The sequence below is a fragment of the Salvia miltiorrhiza genome, chromosome 3 (genome assembly GCF_028751815.1).
Source record: "Salvia miltiorrhiza cultivar Shanhuang (shh) chromosome 3, IMPLAD_Smil_shh, whole genome shotgun sequence".
In the NCBI taxonomy this organism is placed as follows: domain Eukaryota; kingdom Viridiplantae; phylum Streptophyta; class Magnoliopsida; order Lamiales; family Lamiaceae; genus Salvia; species Salvia miltiorrhiza.
The window spans coordinates 35325448-35344334 of NC_080389.1; the positions used below are offsets into that span (position 1 = coordinate 35325448).

At 43.0% G+C, this 18887-nt stretch overlaps 1 protein-coding gene across 1 annotated transcript; it reads left to right on the forward strand.

The window, feature by feature from the left end:
• Window positions 1-7819: 7819 nt before the first annotated feature.
• LOC131016462 (probable glutathione S-transferase) lies at window positions 7820-10220 on the forward strand. The gene is made up of 2 exons (XM_057945157.1): window positions 7820-8323; window positions 9719-10220. Exons 1-2 carry the CDS (start codon window positions 7955-7957, stop codon window positions 10046-10048), a joined length of 699 nt encoding a protein of 232 aa, XP_057801140.1. The 5' UTR covers window positions 7820-7954; the 3' UTR covers window positions 10049-10220.
• The last annotated feature ends 8667 nt before the right edge of the window (window positions 10221-18887 follow it).

Sequence of the window (18887 nt, forward strand, 5' to 3'; positions counted from 1 at the left end):
CTATCCTCCGGCTCTGGCTCCATAGCCGATCTGCATCAGGTGATCTGCAGCGGGTGTAAGTTGACTATCGGATTTCACCTCCGATTCCCAATCACCGGCGACCGGACTGTTACCACAGCCACCCGGCGTTAGCCTCTCTATGCTTAAGGAATATGCAGTTCTTTGCTGAGATCGCCGGCACGCCGTCGAACGTCCACCAACCGATGCCGCCAACGTCGCCGATCAATCCACCGACGCCAACGATACAAATCAACCAACAACAGCCGATAATGGTTGATAAGGCAGGGCTGAATCTGCCGCAAGTTTCCAATAATTTCTCTACTCAACGTCATAGCCATGGAGAATGTCACGACAAAGAGAAATTTGATGTTGAATCTTCAAAGGGTGTGGCTGAGGAATCTACGCCGACGTCTTTTGCTGGTAGAACTTCTAGAAATTCACAGGATCATAAAATCACTACATCCAATACTAACGTTTCGGATTTGATCAAGGGAGACAATACTAAGAAGGCCTCGGCGACGGAGTTTCACCGGCCGAGCACCACTTCTTTTGCTTCACTTCTGAGGAGACCCCGACAAATTGAACGTACACCGGATGTGCTTGTTCATCGATTCACTTCACTGCAACCGGATTTCTCTGGTGAAATACCCACGCTTAGGGTCCCAAAAGAGCATCTGCTGCCCAAAATAAATCAATTTGAGCATGCTTTAATTGGTCGTCTTCTACTGAGGAAAGGAGAGAAGCCGCGTCTTCTCACTGATCTTAAACGTGATCTTCAGGTGGCTTGGAATATTGACAAGGATTGGCAAATCATCCCCATGGGAAAGAGCTTCTACACTATTAAATTTAATACCGCTGAAGACAAGGCGTTCGTTCAGAAAAGCACTTCTTGGGAGTTACCTTTCGGAACCATGAGTTTACGCGAATGGGTAAGATTCTTCGACCCCTATAAAGAAATTTCCTCACTTTGTGAAGTTTGGATGCGCATTTATTTTTTGCCCTTAGAATTTTGGACTCTGGATGTTATTACGGGTATTGGAAGGGCGATGGGATCGCCTATTAAAGTTGATGGAGCTTCTGCACGTGGTGCTGCTGGACATTATGCTCGAATTTTGTTGGAAATTGATCTCTCGCGTCCTCTTCCGGAGGCTTTGCTGGTTGACGGGGAAGAACGTTCCTTTCACGTCGAATTTGAATTCGAACAACTCCCGGCCTTCTGCTCTAAGTGTAAGATCACTGGACATTCTATTGATAACTGCAATAAAATGAAGAACAAATCCAGCGAGGACAGCAGGAATGGGAAGGCCAAAGATATGTCGCTGGGTAAAGACAAGGAAATAATTAATAAGGGAGCTGCCAAGGAGGTTAGGGCACCTAACTGGAAGCCAAAATCTTGGGACCAGAATAGGACTGCCCAACCTCACAGACCGCAGATTATCACTGAAAATCAGTTTGGGGTTTTGGAACAGGTGGCTGTCGAAGAAGAGCAGATTCTAAATCAGTTGGGGGTTTTGGAACAGGTTGCTGTTGAAGAAGAGCAGATTCAGACACCGCGGGAAACAAAGAACCACAATCAGTCGTTTGCTTTAACTGATCGGAATGTTGATTTTGAGGATGTCAATGGAGATAGATTGACGTCGGGTCCGGATATCTTACAGGCGATCACTGTGCCGGTTACGGAAGAGATAGATTCGGGAGAGGAGTCTGATGGGCAGTCGAATGATGGCAAGACACGGGCTGAAGCAGATTCACAACAGATCATCATTTACGAAAGTTCGGTCAATCGGGATAAAAATTGTGAGAAACAGGAAAGGATGATGGAAAGCGCTATCAAAGCTCAGCGGATAGTGGAAACTTTCAGGAATTGTGAGGCGGAGGCGCAGGTGAAAAAAAGGGGGAGACCGCCGAAAGATTTAGCGGCAAAGAATCCGATTATTCGTGGGGAAGATAGTATCAAGAGTCGTCTCCGGAAGTCGGTGGAGCAACAACCTCACCAGCAACCTAATCAACAGGCCGAAGATTTCATCAAAAATAAACTTTACAAAGCTTGGGAAGCAGGAGATAAACCTAGAGATTTCATTATTACGTCTGGGAGCTCGAAGAATGATACAGCCCTGAATAATGTGGCAGCCAAGAGTTGGGCAGCTGAAGTGGAATCGGGTGAAAACCCGAACACGAATTCTCAGTCTTTATGATGAATGTCCTCGTATGGAATGTCCGGGGCCTTACGGACGAGTCCAAACGAGTTTTAAAGGAGCATTGCGACTCCTTCTCCCCTGTTATTGTTGGGATTATTGAGCCTAAGACGAATCTCAAGAAGACTTACTCAAGATTTTGGCGTTCTCTGAATCTTATTCCTTGTTTTCAAAATTCAAGAAACAACATGAGTTCGAATATTTGGGTTTTTTCTCATCCTTCTGTTACTCATGATGTCATTTTCTCCTCCGAGCAGGTGGTTATCATGAACTGCAGATGGTCGACGTGGAATTTTAAAATCGCGGTGGTGCATGGCGTTAACACGTATGCTGGCAGACGGCGCTTGTGGTTGGATCTTCTGGATCATATTGATGGTAATGTTGTCTTTATTGGAGATTTTAATGCGGTGAAAGGCGCCCATGAAAGAAGTAGTGACTGTATGCCTAATTCTACTGCTTGTGCGGAGTTCTGTGATTTCATTGAAGCCACCGGTTTCATTGAGGCGCCTACGGTTGGTCTGCAGTACACGTGGTCTGGTCGTAGATTTATGCCTACCCATGTGGAGTCTCGTCTGGATAGAGCGATTTATGCTGATTCTTTTGCAAATCTCTGGAATTCGGTTTTTGTTCAAGCTCTGCCACGTATTACCTCGGATCATTCTCCGCTTGTTCTTCATTGCATGGTTAAAGAAGTGGAAGCCCAAGCTAAGATCAACGTTGTGCTTTCCAGGCAGAGCTCGCTTTTACAGCAAAAAAGCCGGGTGTCTTGGCTTCAAGATGGAGACAGGAACACGAAATTCTTTCATGCGATGCTTAGGTTTCGTCGTAAACCTCACATCGTTTCTCACATGGAGATCAATGGAGATATGAATTACGATCAGAAGGTTATTGGGGATCATATCGTGGATTTTTTCTCTTCTTTGTTTTCGACTAGCAGTCAAACTAATACTGATATTGCGGCGGTAGAGGCGGTTATTGAGGAAATGGTCGAAGATCGTTATAATAATTTGCTCATTCGTTTACCGGATGAAGATGAAATTTCTGCTGCGGTTTTTCAGATGAAGCCGAACAGCTCGCCGGGCCCAGATGGTTTCTCGGGTAAGTTCTTTCAGCATTGTTGGTCGATTATTAAAGTGGATATTTGGTGTGCTGTTCAAGCCTTTTTCCGGAATTCTTATCTTCCTCAAGGCTGCAATTCTAATACCTTGGTGTTGATACCTAAGAAAGATGTCGTCAATTCGGTCTCGGATCTGAGACCGATTGTTCTGTCCAACTTTCTTTACAAGATTATTACTAAGGTGTTGGCGTCTAGACTGAGCCAGGTTGCTGCTGTTTATGTTTCCCGTCATCAGTTTGGTTTTATTAGCGGCCGTTCAATTCACGATTGTATTCTGATTGGGTCGGAAGGCGTGAACTGTATGCATCGTACGAGCCGTGGTCAAAACATGGCTTGCAAGATTGACATCAAAAAAGCCTTTGATACTCTTAGCTGGGATTTCCTGCTTAACGTCCTTCGTGTTGCTGGCTATGATTCAAAGTTCATTAGTTGGATTGAAATTCTGCTTCATTCGGCTAGGATTTCTATTCTGTACAATGGTCAGCTTAAAGGTTATTTTGCGTGTTCAAGGGGTGTTCGTCAGGGCGATCCTCTTTCTCCGATTCTTTTTGGAATCGCCGAGGATGTTCTTGGTAGGCTCTTTGCAAATTGTGTTAGCGCGGGCACCCTTACCCCGATGCAAATGAGACAGGGAATTAATTTTCCCACTCATCTTTTATATGCGGATGATATTCTGGTTTTCTGTCACGCCACGGTCACGAACGCTCATACCATTCAGAAAATTCTGGAATATTATGGTCAAATTTCTGATCAAATTGTGAGCCCGGATAAGTCGCAAATTTTTTTTACTAGCAAAGTTCCTTCTCAGACGTGCAGGGCTATACGGAGCATTTTGAGATTTTCTCAGGGCAACTTTCCGATTACTTACCTTGGGGTTCCTATCTTTAAGGGTCGTGTGCATGCCTCCTATCTTCGACCGATACATGATCGTGTGATCAACAAGTTCGCGAGATGGAAGGGATTACATTTGTCGATGGCTGGGAGGATTTGCCTGATCAGGTCGGTTATCCAAAGCTCCCTGACGCACTCCATGATGGTTTATAGATGGCCGACTGCTCTTATTAAGGAGCTCGATGCGTGCTGCCGTAATTTCCTATGGACTGGCAACATCAAGCAGACGCCATCCTGTTCTGTGAGTTGGAAGAGGGTCTGCTCGATTAAGGAGGAGGGCGGTCTCGGGGTAAGGTCATTCGAGTCCATGAACAAGAGCTATCTCATGAAAATGGCGTGGAAGGTGGTTGGTGGGCGTGAGTTCGGATATGATTTGATTAGAGATAGATATCTCGATCGCTTTGGGCGTAGTAAATCTCTGGTGGCTGCTTCTTCTATCTGGATGAGCTTACGTGAGGAAATTGATGGTTTGGTTGCGGATTCGTACTCGTATATTGGTGACGGCGCTTATACTTCGTTCTGGTATGACGACTGGCTTGGGTATAATCTCATGAATAAATGCGGAATCCCGCATTTCATGCTTACGTTTCTTTCTCAATCGGTGGCTGATTATTTCTACGATGGGGTCTGGCATTTCACGCAAGCCTTTGTTAATGCTTTTCCTGAGATAGTGTGTGATATCTTACTCACTCCTCTTGGTACTGATGGAGATGTGCGTTTCTGGAAACCCTCGTTGCAAGGGAATGTCACTACTGCGCTGGCCTTCAACAAGCATTGTCATCATTTTCCGAAGGTGTCTTGGGGTTCTTGGCTTTGGGAATCTTTTATTCCAATTCGACGTTCTTTGATATGTTGGCGTCTTCTTCATAATAGAGTGCCAACTTATGATCGCCTTATCCGCTACGGTATGATCACGCCTAATGTCTGTTTTATTTGCTTAAAAGGAAGTGAGTCTCAAGATCACCTTTTCTGGAATTGTGAGCGTGTGAAGAATATTTGGGCTACGTTTCTTGGGTGGTATAATTTCACGAAAGGGTTGCAAGAGAATGATATTCATAGCTTTTTGGTGGCAGCTTGGCAGTATAAACTTAGTCCCCTCACCGGTAATTTTTGGAAAACGGGTATCATCACGGTCATCTGGGCCATATGGATGCAGAGAAACAATTGTATCTTTGATAATCAAAAGTTCGAAGCAAGCCGTGTCATCCACACGGTGAAAGTTGCTTTCAAAGAGATTGATGATAACTTTGCTAAATTAGGCTACATGTGGAATTCTTGGTCGGATTATCTGATTCTCAGGGCAGTGGGTGTTACTACAAGGAGTGCTCCTCCTCCGGAGTTTGTGGAGGTGCATTGGTGGCCACCGGTGGCGCCATGGATCAAAGTGAATACTGATGGCTCGGCGATGGGAGCTCCGGGCACTATTGCTGCAGGTGGGGTGTTTAGAGATAACTGGAATGTGGTGCGTGGTTGTTTTCACTTCAAAGCTGGCTCGGGTTTTGCCTTTGAAGCGGAACTCCTGGCTGTTATCTCGGCGATTCAAATTGCTCACAATCGTGGTTGGCACAAGCTTTGGATTGAATCCGATTCCAACTACGTGATATCCATTCTTAATTCTCGTTCTTTGAATGTGCCTTGGCGTTTTAAGGCAACGTGGAATAGGATTTTAAAGATGTTAGATGCTTTCTCGCTGCAGGCCTCTCACATCTTTAGAGAAGGAAACAAGGCGGCAGATTTAATGGCTAACCAACAACGTTCAGAAGGGTGGTGGCCGCACGAGATTGAGGAGATTAGGGCTGCGGTTCGCCTTGACATGGCTTCGCATAGCCATCTGCGTCAGAAACGGTAGTTGGGGCTGATGGGTGGTTGTTTGGTTCGGCTTTTTCTTGGTTTTGTTGGCGTGTCTATGGGGAGATCTTGGTTTGGGTCTTTCTTCGAACACTTGGCAGGCGTTTGGATTAAGATGGGTGCTCTTGATGCTCAGTTGATTCTTGCGCTGATGGAGGCGTGGGTTTTGAGGCGGTGGATGGAGTTGAGCTTGTGCTGCCCTGGTTTGGTGAGGGATGGAGTGTCGGTAGAGTCCTTCCGGGTTTGGGTGCGCTCGGCTCGGGGACGCTACTGGTCGGACTCCGTTGGTTTTTGTCTCTGTTTATCGTGGACGTTTTCTTTAGGGGATTCAGATGATTTTTTCGTTGATCCTTCCGCTCTTCCTTACTTTCGTCTTGTGTTTAGACGAGTACTCTTTTTTCTTTTCACGGTTTTTCCCACTGGGTTTTCCGTGAAAAGGTTTTAATGAGGCTCGGCCCTTAGTCTGCTCCTTCTGTGCTTTCAAGGGTTTTTTTTAGTTTTTCCTTTTCTTTTCTTTTTATAAAATCGTCATTTAATAAAAATAAATAGCTAAAACATTAATGATACTAAATTGATTTCACTATCTTATTGTATTAATTAACATTATTTGTTATGTGGAAATAACAATACATTTTTTGCTTATAAAAAATAATACTCCCTCCGTTCCCAAAATAAGTTTCTCTTTGGGGACGGCACAGATTTTAAGGAAAAATGGTAAAATGTATTGATAGTGGAGAAAAATATGTTATAATTAGTATTGGGAATGGTGAAAATGTGAAAAAATGTTATAATTAGTATTGGGAGTGGTGAAAAAGTGAAAAGTAAGAATAAATAAAGTATTATTAGTGGTGGGGTAGTTGTCCAAAAATGGAAAGAAAGAAAGATGAACTTATTTGAGGGCGTCTCAAAAAGGAAAAAGAGGAACTTATTTCAGGGACGGAGGGAGTATATATTTTTTTCTTTAAATTAATAACGTCAGCACACGTGTGCTAATTTAAAATATGGATGTTTTCTTTAAAAGATACACCTAGTAGATACGACTAATTAATTAAATATGACTAATATCCCAAGCAGATAATTAAAAATGACGATCCCATCATCTTATGCAAATGGTGTCACATGAATCACGATCTTTTCAAAAAAACTGTCAAATTTGGTTCGAAAAAAACTGCTCTAAAACTGGTATTTCTTATATATATATAGATGTTTGGGCTTGATTTTTTTAAGTGTTGTGCCCCATTAAATTTATAAAATTTAGCATATTTGATCAAATGCCCCAACAATAATTATTAGAGGCACTAAATAAAAAATGTCCCCATTAAAGTGTCTCAATATCTATTTTTTGTTTTAGTGCCAATCAATTAAACTAACTTAAATTATAGAAATAATTAAGAATTTTAATTAATTCATATAAATAAATAAAAAATTAATTTTATTATTTTTGACACTTGCGGATGCACATAGATGACGCTTAAAAAACGTCATCTATGAGAGTTTTTCTAGCAGTGCATCGAGTTTAATTCTCAAAATAAATGATTTTAGAGTATAAATTAGGAATTTAGATTATATCTAATTATTTTTTAATAATACTCCAGATATATAACCTTATTATGATCTAATATATGCTAGATTAGGCGGCTGAGATCATTGCATACGTCGAAATTTCGTACGACACATTTGAAAATTAGTGTAAAAGCTGTCTATGTGTGGACTCAATGTCCATAATTTCAAGCTTTATTAATTCACACGTATTTATACTATTCAATCAAACCAGACTTTCCAGTAAAATTCAAACCAATGTCAAATTAATTAGAACAATTCTTTTCCCTAAAAAACAAGAAACTGCAACTATCCATTCAATTATTTTTCCAGTTTGTCTTATCTAACAAGCATACTCTATAAGATGTGCCCATCAAGGATAACCAAAAATCACATCTTAGAGAGAGAGAGAGGGAGAGAGATGGCAGAAGTGAAATTGTTGGGAGGATTGGGGTATAGCCCATACGTGAATAGAGTGGAAATGGCCCTTAAAATGAAAGGAGTTGAATATGAATACATAGCAGAAGATGTGAAAAACAAGTCACCTCTTCTTTTACAGTACAATCCGATTCACAAAAAAGTACCTGTTTTGGTGCATAATGGCAAATCCATTGCTGAATCATTGATCATTGTTGAATACATCGATGAAGTTTGGGAAGGTCCATCCATTCTGCCCAAGGATCCTTATCAAAGAGCCATGACTCGTTTTTGGGCCAAGTTCATCGATGAAAAGGTTCGTTCACTACACTAATTATTTTATTTTTATTTTTTTTATATGTGTGTAATGATTGCTTAATTTGAAATATGAGACCTTTTATGTTCCGTAAGAACGTTTTGATTTATGCTTTAGTTCAAAGTTCAAACAGTATATGCACAAAAATTAAATCAATGTCATAAGAACAATACATATTTTTTAAATGTTAGTAAATTGTGACTAGGTTATTATTATTATTATTATTATTAGGAATAATTGTATGTAAATACCCCTAACTTTAGATTTTTGACGCGTACTTAAATTTTTTTAATAAAATACATGAATTTTATTAGTTGTTCAATTTTGACTCTGATGAACCACATAGACATCATCTATACGCTATTGAGATATCACGTAGATAACATTTAGATGGCATGTAGACGTCATGTCATTTTTGGTGAGCCACGTAGACGCTATGTAATTTTTTAACTTGAAAAAAATGAAATCGAAATCAAGATTGAACAACTAATAAAGTTCGTATATTTTATTTAATACGCGTCAAAAATGAATTTTGACCAAAATTGGCGTATTTACATGCAATTATCCCTTATTATTATTATTATTATTATTATTATTATTATTATTATTATTATTATTATTATTATTATTAAGTTCTTGTGTTTCAACTCTCGTTTCGACTTACTATGGAGATAACATGGAGAATTACTATTGATTATATTTAAAAGAAAATTCATTTAAGTTCATTGAATTCCAAAAATTGTGTTATATCAATTGTTACTTTGTCTACAAACTCCTAACAATTTGAACCAATGAGTTCATAATGTAAATCTAAATCACAAACACAAACTTAGCACTCATAATTTTGTTGTCACTACAAGAAAATAAACTTCAAGACTCAATTGTAACGTGAATATATATAGAGGGGTGTTTGCCTAAGATTATTTTAAAGAGCTTATAAGTTCTTGAAACTTATAAGATATAGTTTTTTAAGAGCTTATAAGTTGTCAAAGTGTTTGTATAATTGAACGTATAAGCTAGAGAGATAATTTTTAGTTATTATGAAAAAATCTTTGTTGGGAGAGAAAATTGAAGAAGAATAAAATTGATGGAAAAAAAAATCATAGTTGAGTTATTTTTGTAAAATTAATGTTGCTTATAAGATAATGAGAAAGTAAATTGGGGTAGATGAACTTATTCTTTCGGGAGCTTACAAGCTATTAGAGCTTATTTTTACAATTTAATTATAAGCTGTTTAGGAGTTTATTTTGTCAAACACTTTGAAGGAGCTTATAAACTCGTAAACAGTTTATAAGTCCAAACACCCTCGTAGGCTCACTCGTAGTCAATTGATTGTCACATAATCTTTTCCTTTTAGCTAGTCTCTCTCATATTCGTCTCCCTTTCTGTTTATAGTGTATTCCCACACTGTGGAAAGCTTGTTGGAGCACGGGAGAGGATCAACAGAAGTCCAAGGAGGAATCAACAGAAGCCCTCAAGTTTCTTGAAAACGAAATTAAAGGCAAGAAATTTTTTGGAGGTGAAAATATTGGAGTCGTCGATATTGCTGCAAATTTCATTGGCTATTGGCTTCCAATCATATCAGAGGTGGTGGGATGCGAACTCATGACCCACGAAAATTTTCCCAATATGTGCAGATGGGCCAATGACTACTGCAATGACAACTTTGTTAAGGAAAATCTACCTAAGAAGGAGGCTCTGCTTCAAAGATTTAAGCCTAAATAGATTCATCCTAATACTTGGTCACGGCATCAATTTATATTTGATATAATTGTTTATGTCTTTTAGTTATATCTTCAATTACGAGTTTTTGTTCGAGTATGCATAAAATAATACTCCCTCCGTCCACGAAATGAGTTTTTGTTCGAATATACTACACCAATTTCTTGACTCTTTAGTTCAGCACGGAACACTTCACTTGTGGAGTATAATTTTGAGTTATTTGCAAGCTTAAGTAAAAATCCAAGTACTAGTTTCAATTTCTTCTATATTTTAAATCAAAACTGGGGATGTAACTGATGTTATGTTGAAAAAATAATTCTTTGCCGCTGCGTAATAGTACTAATGATGTTGTATAGTGTACTCCCCCCGTCCCATCATAAGTGAGGTAGTTCTTTTGGTCACCAGATTTAAGAAGTTGTTGTTTAGTGTATTAAATTTTATGTGTACTTAAAGATTAAAAAAATTAAAAATAAATTCAAAAATAAGGAATTGGTATTTATTAGGGTGATTAAAAAAATAAGGGTATAATTAATTTTATTGATAGAAACTTAAATTTCCTACTCCCTCCATTCATAATTTAAAGCCCTACTTGCTCTTAAATTTTTATCTACAAATTAAAGCCATATTCTGCTTTTTGTACTTCTTTACTCTTTTTTTTTTTACTACCATTTGCCACTAATGGACTCACTTTAAAACACATTTATCATTTTTATATTCCATATTTACTACATTTTATTACTAGTGGATCCACTCACAACACATTTATCACTTTAGTCAATTATCTTTATCACTTTAGTTAACTACCCTTATATTTCATTCACATCACCTTTTTCAGCTTTCTTAGTTTTCGTGCCCACATCAAACTGGGGCTTTAAATTGTGGACCGAGGGAGTAGTTATTATTAAAATAGGAAATGACTCATTTTCATTGGAACGATCCAAAAAAGAAATATGACTCGCTTTTGGAGGGACAGAGGGAAAAACATTTTGACAGTGTTCATATTGTTATATTCATAGATGAAAGAGTTACACCCGGTGCACCAATTAGATTGGTTATTTTTATTTAATTGTAAATTCAATCTCATTGGAATTTGTATTAATAAAGGCATTTATTTATCTAATGTATTTATTTTTAATAACTTATGCGATTTAGATGAAGTCCTTAGACCATAAAGAGTTATAAGATATGATCACGCATATGATGGTGATGAGGAGTAATATGTGCAGAGCAGAGGAATGATCTTTACTAGAGGAACGGACCTCGCCAGAGGAATGAATGTAGTCAGAGAAATGGCCTTCGCCAGAGAAGTCACTCTCGCCAGAGAAATGGCCCTTGCCAGAGAAATCACCAAAGAGCAGAGGAATCGCCCGCCTGAGGGCAAATTCACTAATATGCCCTTGACCACGCGAGTAGCATGTTTGGCTGCAAAATTACTATTCTACCCCTAGCATGTAATCTATAAATACCCATGCACACGCACTCTGTAAGAGACGCTATCTTTACTTTCAATACTACAGCAACTTATTCTCGTGCTCTCAGCAATTCAACTACTCTCTCTTATTTTTTCGATCAAACACTAGGTATAACTTATAATTCAACGATAATTAACCGATTAATTCCCCACCTGTTTATTTATAATTCACCAGCTGGCGCCGTCTGTGGGAATCATGAGTTAAGGCATGAGTTTCGACCACCTGCGCATGCAGATCTGTAGTCACGATCGGATTTGCGTGCGCAGGCCCCAATCGAGCTAATGTTCTGAATACCCACGCGAATCTGGACCGATAATCGTGTTTTTTGTGCTAATCTGTTTACAAACTTATGAGATCCGTGGTTTTTACGATTTTCCTTGCATGTGCATGTTGAGAAGGCGGTGGAAGCCGAGGCTTGGGCGTTAATCTGCGGTTATTTTACGCGTAATCATGATAATTATGTGCGATTACTATGTTTCCTTGCATAATTTCTATTTTTCTTACGAATCTAACGAACAAGTCCAAGGGCTGTTGGACGCGGGTCATATTGAAGAAGTACAATATCCGGAGTGGATCTCAAACGCGGTAATGGTAGCAAAGAAAACGAATACTTGGCGAATGTGTGTGGATTACAGAGACCTGAATGCCGCCTGCCCCAATGATCATTATCCTCTGCCGAGGATTGACCAGCTTGTGGATTCTACCTCCGATTGTGCGCTATTATCAATGATGGATGCATATCAGGGCTATCACCAGGTTAAAATGCACAAATGGGACGTTGCTAAAACGGCTTTCGTCGTCTGTTGCGGGGTTTTTGGCTGGAGGAGCATGCCATTTGGGTTGAAAAACGCGGGAGCTACGTACCAACGGATGATGGAAAAAAATTTCAAGGAACAACTCTCCAAAAATATATCAGTTTATGTGGACGACATGCTTGTGCGCAGTGTCAGAGCGGAGGACCACATCTCTGACTTAGAGGAGGTCTTCACGGTCATCAAAAATAATCGTCTCATGCTCAACTCAGCAAAATGCACTTTTGGGGTTACTACGGGCAAATTCTTGGGTTATAAAGTTACTCCCGCAGAAATCGAGGTTAACACGGATAAGGTCAAGGCCATCATGGATATGACACCACCCAGAGGGATCAAGGAAGTGCAGACTCTGAATGGGCGAATCACTGCTCTGAGCAGGTTCATATCACGATCAGCAGAGAGGAGCCTGCCATTCTTTAAAATCCTGAGGAAGGGGACAAGGTTTCAGTGGACAGCGGAATGCCGGATGGCATTTGACGATCTTAAAGCGTACTTAGCGGAGCTCTCAACTTTGACCAAGCCAGTCCCGGGAGAGATATTGTACTTGTACATAGCAGTGGGAGAGGAATCAGTCAGCTCTGTGCTTATCAGAGAAGAGGGAAATCGCCAGAGGCCAATCTATTTTGTCAGTAGGATCATTCAGGGCCCCGAGTTGAATTACTCCGAAATTGAAAAGGCTGCTCTGGCAGTCATGGTCACAGTTCGGAAGTTGAGACTTTACTTTTTATCACATCGGGTAGTGGTACGAACTGCTTTACCTTTCAGGCAGGTGCTAGGGCGACCGGATTTGTTAGGGAGAATGGTAAAATGGGCTGTGGAGTTAGGGCAGTACGATGTAGAATATGAGCCAAGGACAGCTATCAAAGCACAAGCTCTTGCGGACTTCATTCAAGAAACTACTTGCCGCCCGGTACAAGAGTTCTTGATAGCTTTTGTGGATGGGTCAGTCACAAAAGAGGGATGCGGAATCGGGGTGTACATCGTCTCCCCAGGATCGGGGGTGTATCAATTTGCCATAAAATTTACTTGTAAAATGTCCAACAATGAGGCCGAATATGAGGCGGTGCTCAGAGCAGCGCACATTTTGTCAGAGCTGCGGGCTGAATGTGTCATCATCAGAACCGATTCACAGTTGGTGGCTCAACAATTCTCAAGGGGTTATCACATCAAAGAACATCGAATGAAAGCATAACATTGTAAGATCAACGAAATGAAGCAAAAATTCATGGAGTTCAGAATTGAACAAATTTCCCGGGAGAAGAATACCAAGGCAGACTTACTAGCACGAATGGCCAGCGCAGTGGAGCAGACATGGAGTGACGAGATTACGCTGCTCTGCGACACCAGAGAAATGGGGACTTCACAGATTTTTGCAGTGGAAATCCGGGATGATTGACGGGCCCCGATTATACGCTTTCTAAAGACAGGGGAGCGGTTGAACAAAGAATCCAATCAGAGGGCTCGATATGAGAACTATTGTTTGATCAATGATCAACTTTACAAGCGATCTTTTACCCACCCCTTATTAAAATGCTTATCTCCCGAAGAAGCTAATTTTGCTTTAAAAGAAATTCATGCAGGTTGCTGTGGCGGGCACGTGGGATTTAGGGATCTCGTACGAAAAATCATTCGGACAGGGTTTTATTGGCCAAACATCAACAAGGATGCCAGGGAATTCGTCCGCAAATGCGAGGCTTGTAAGAGACATGCTGGGAGAATCAATGTCTCGGGAGAAACCATGGGAGTCATGTATGCTGCATGCCCATTTGATAAATGGGGCATAGACATCGTCGGGAAATTGCCCACGGCACCAGGGGGCAAGTGTTTTCTCATTGTGGCAGTGGATTACTTCTCCAAATGGTTCGAAGCTGAGGCGGTTGCAAAGATCGACGAAGTGACAGTGGAGCGGTTCATCTGGAGAAACATATGTTGCAGATATGGAGTCCCCAGAATCATCGTGTCAGACAACAGAACCCAGTTCACGGGGCAGAGGATCGTTGATTTCTGCGATCGAATGGACATAACACAGTGATTCGTGTCAGTGGCTCACCCGCAAGAAAATGGGCAAGTGGAGTTGGCAAACAGATCAATCTGCGAGGGAATTAAGAAGCGGCTGAACCAGAGTAGAGGGAAGTGGGTCGAGGAGTTGGACACTGTACTTTGGGCCTACCGAACTAGCCCAAAGACAGCAACCGGAGAGGCGCCTTTTACCCTGGTATATGGATCCAATGCAGTGATACCAGCAGAGGCCAGATTGAAGTCATATCGCATTACAACTTACAACACGGAGCAAAATTCAGAACTCCGCAGAGCAGAGCTCGACCTTGTGGAAGCGCTGAGGGATGAAGCCCAAGTCAGAGCAGCGAAGTACAAAAGCATCATCAAGGCGGGATACGAAAAAAGGGTCAGAGCACGGAAGCTATCCAAGGGCGACCTAGTCCTCAAGAGGGCCGATGCATTGAAGCCAATGGGAAAGTTCAAACCCAATTGGGAAGGGCCCTTCATCATCACCGAGGTCCTGGGTGGCGGAGCATACACACTGTCGGATCCAGACGGCAGAGCTCTCCCCAGACCATGGAATATCAATACTCTAAAAAAGTTCTATGTATAATGTTGATTCGATGAAATAGCACATTGTAGACCGAATACTCTTTTTCCCCACAGGGGTTTTAACGAGGTTCGGGGCCATGATATCAATAAAATCGGATCCGTGGTTCTAGGGAATTCCCTGGTGTTGACTCGTTTTACTTTACATAATTTCCTCTTCAATTATATATTTTACTTAGCATGTTCATGCAGAGCATTGCACATGTCACCAGAAGGGAGAGTAGGGTATATACCCACAATTCACAAATTCAATCCACAATTCTCAAATTCAATTCAAATTGCTGCTCAGCAAGACAAGGGAAAAACAAAAAACAAATTTCTACCTAGCAAGTCAAGGGAAAAAACAAACATCAAGGGAGGAGCAGAGGAATCACTTTAACCGTAAGCCACGAAAGTTGGATGCATCCCCCGGATCATCCATGCTCCGTGCAGGGTGTTCTCTTAACCGTAAGCCACGAAAGTTGGATGCATCCCCCGGATCATCCATGCTTCGTGCAGGGTGTTCTCTTAACCGTAAGCCACGAAAGTTGGATGCATCCCCCGGATAATTCATGCTCCGTATAGGGTGTTCTTTTAATCGTAAGCCACGAAAGTTGGATGCATCCCCCGGATCATCCATGCTCCGCGCAGAGGGTTACTACTGAATCGTAAGCCGCAAAAGTTGGATGCATCCCCTGGATCATCCATGCTCCGCGCAGAGGGTTACTATTTAATCGTAAGCCGCGAAAGTTGGATGCATCCCCTGGATCATCCATGCTCAGTGCAGAGGGTTACTATTTAATCGTAAGCCGCGAAAGTTGGATGCATCCCCCGGATCATCCATGCTCCGCGCAGAGTGTTCCGGCCTTAAAAGGAAGCATCAGAGGGATGGCTAGAAGGAAAGCATCAGAGGAACGCCAAGAATCGAAGTGCCAGAAGAGCACTCAGAGAGGAAAGGGCCAGAGCAATGCGCACCAGGAAGAGGATCAGAGCAGCGGTCCCAACAATTCATTCAGAGGGATCACATTGTCGAGTTAAAATCATCAGTCTGGCCGGAGTCAGAGGAATCATTCAGAAGAACCACTCAGAGGAATCACTCAGAAGAACCACTCAGAGGAACCACTCAGAGGCACCGCCCAGAGGGAAGCTGACCAGAGGAATCGTAAACACTTCAACAAAAAATCTAAGTCCTACTCTATACGGAGGAAACAACCGCCACATCTTGTGGACTCAAAATATAAGTTCGCATCAAAGACACAACAACAAACAAAACAATACGAAAGATGCATGGATCCAGAGCCAGATCAGAAATCAAAAAAGGAAAGAAGGTACAAAGAGAATTCATTAACAACTCAAAGGCGATCAAACTATACATTACAATCAAAGCATAACAAAAACATTTACAAAGAATAAATTTACAAGTCTTGACAAAAAAGGAAGGAAGGGAAAAACAGAGGCAGCTAGGAGGGAGGAGCAGGGGCAGTGGAGTCTGGAGGAATAGGGGCTGAGGAAAGTGGAGCCAACGGACCAGCAGGAGCAGCAGCTTCAGAGGCCTCGCCAGAGGGACCCCCTTCCTCGAACACTAGCAACGTGCCCGAGTCCTTCCCCACAGGGAGACGAACCTCCACGTCTAACAGCTTTAATGCCTCTTGGGTATATGTTGTCTCATCTTTGTACAGGGCATAAAGCTGATCCACAGCTGCGGAGAAGGACGCAGGGTCCTTGAGGGCGGAGGCTTTGAAGCCAGCAGGCAGAGAGGGCTCCATGCTGAATTGAGAGAATCCCAAAGAGCTAGCATCAGGCTGACCCCTCAGTTGATCCACAAACTCCGCCAGGGAAGTGCAGAAGGGGGGCCGGTACACAGGAGCAGTAGGCACCGGCTCAGGGTAGATCCCAAAGGCAAATTGGGGAAGGGCCTTCTCCAAGACCGGGTACCACCACCCCGGCTTCTTTGGGGACTCAGCAGTGATCCTCAGCAGCCTGTTTAGATCCTCGTCCTTGATGTGGTCCATCAAGGCTCCCATGTCCAGAGCAACAGCTTGCTCCGCTGATGCTCCCAATAACTCCGCTATCTTCATAGATGTCTCTTTTATCACATGGGCGAAGATTTGGGAGAACCCTTCCAGATAGTCCGGAGTCCGTTGGAAGGCTGCCAAGGTACCCTCCAACATCATACTCAGGAATTGCTGGCCCTGGGGGGAAAGAAAGAACTCCAGGCGCTGGTCCCGGGCCCCCATCACATATCCCCGGTTCTGGGCACCCTCACAGGCCTTCTTCCAGTTACGCCTGGACTCCCGGTGCTCCATCTCATACCTCATTCGGAACCGGACAAGGTTGTCATAGCCTTCCTTCTTAGCCCTCTCCAGCTCAGAGGCTAGAGAGGCCTTCTCCATCTCCACTTGGGTAAGGTGGGCCTGCAGCGCAGCCACGTCCGCTTCGGCCTTGCTGTATCGCTCCACCATGCCTACGACTTCCTCGTCGCGCTTCGCCGTCGATTCCCTTTCCTTTTCCAGGTCCTTTTCCAGTGCATCGTAATCATCGATGCACTGGATGGCCTCTCCGACCCGGGACTCCAGCTGCAGAGAAACAAGGGGAAAAATATCAGAGCAGAGAAATAGAGAGGTTAGTAACAAAATCACTGAAATAAGGTGAATAATGCAGGGTACCTGAAGACACAGTTGGCCGAGGCTGTTAGCCAATGTTGCCCACTTCAGCTTTTTCGTCGTTTCCCGATCCTGGGGATGGATATGGGAAAATAGTGTGCGGACAAAATCTCGCCCCTTCAGAGATGAGATTGGCTTGGAGCCCGAAGCCTCTGACTCCCCCGCGGGCAGGGCCAGAGCTTTGCCTCCCTCAGCATCCACGGAGGCGGTCTCCGCTTCACTTGCTGGCTCAGCCTCCGGATCCATGAATTTGCTGGCCTTTTGCAGGCTAGTCCTCCTCCGTTTCTCAGCGAGGGCAAGCACAGTAGCCTTCCGCTTCTTCTGAGCGAAGGCAGGAGTCGGGATGTCTTGGACTGATGTGGGAATAGGAGCGTCATCGGAGATGTCCACCACGGGAATGACAGATCCTCCTTCGGCTCTGCTGCAGCTAGAGCCACCTGCCCCCTGGCTGTCAGGGCTGAACAGAGACAGAACTGTCATGTCCTTCCCCTTGCCCGGGGGGAAACGCTGCGCGGGGGTAGTCATCTCAGCGGCATCAGACACCGTCCGGGAAGTGTCCACCCCGGAATCCACAGGTTGTTCAGCAGCGTCGACTCTGGAGCCCTGCCCCCCATCGCCAGAGGGACGATCAGATAAGAGTGTGGCTCTGCACTTCTCTCTCCACGACATCCCTGCAAACCAACATCATCTTATTACTGGAATCAAGGTAACAATAACTTATGCATATCTACTAACGTCTATTTTTACCTATAGATCCGCGGGAAAATAGGGAAAATAAGCCGGTGGCAGCTAAGGTCGAATTATTCTCAGCCAGCTCCTTACAAGAGAGGGGATCCGCCCTATTCAGGGTATTTAGGAAGCCTATTACACCTAAGTCAAAATTGATAGGTTTTTCCAGAGCAGGGGGCTTATATATGGTCCGGGTCTCGTGCCATTGCAGTTCCTCGGCACCATATTGACGCCAGGTGCCCCTGGAGGTTTTCACAAAGCAGTAAAAGGACATAAAGCCCTTGTCATGGGAGTTGAGAGAGTTGAGGAAGGTGGTGGGATAGGTCTTGCGAGCGGCAAAGCTGTACAAAGGGTTGCCCTGCCATCTGAGGGACTGGGTTTGGAGAAATAATTTGGTGGTGTCCTGAACACCATGGGCTGTGCAGAGAATGTGGAAGGCAAACAACCGTCGAAGAGCGGAGGGGGCTACTTGGAAAAAAGGGATGTGGAAGTGATTACAAACATTCACTAGGAGGGCAGGAGGGGGAAGCCTTAGACCAGCATCTACCTGGGCTCAGAAAATGGGTATTTTATTCATGTG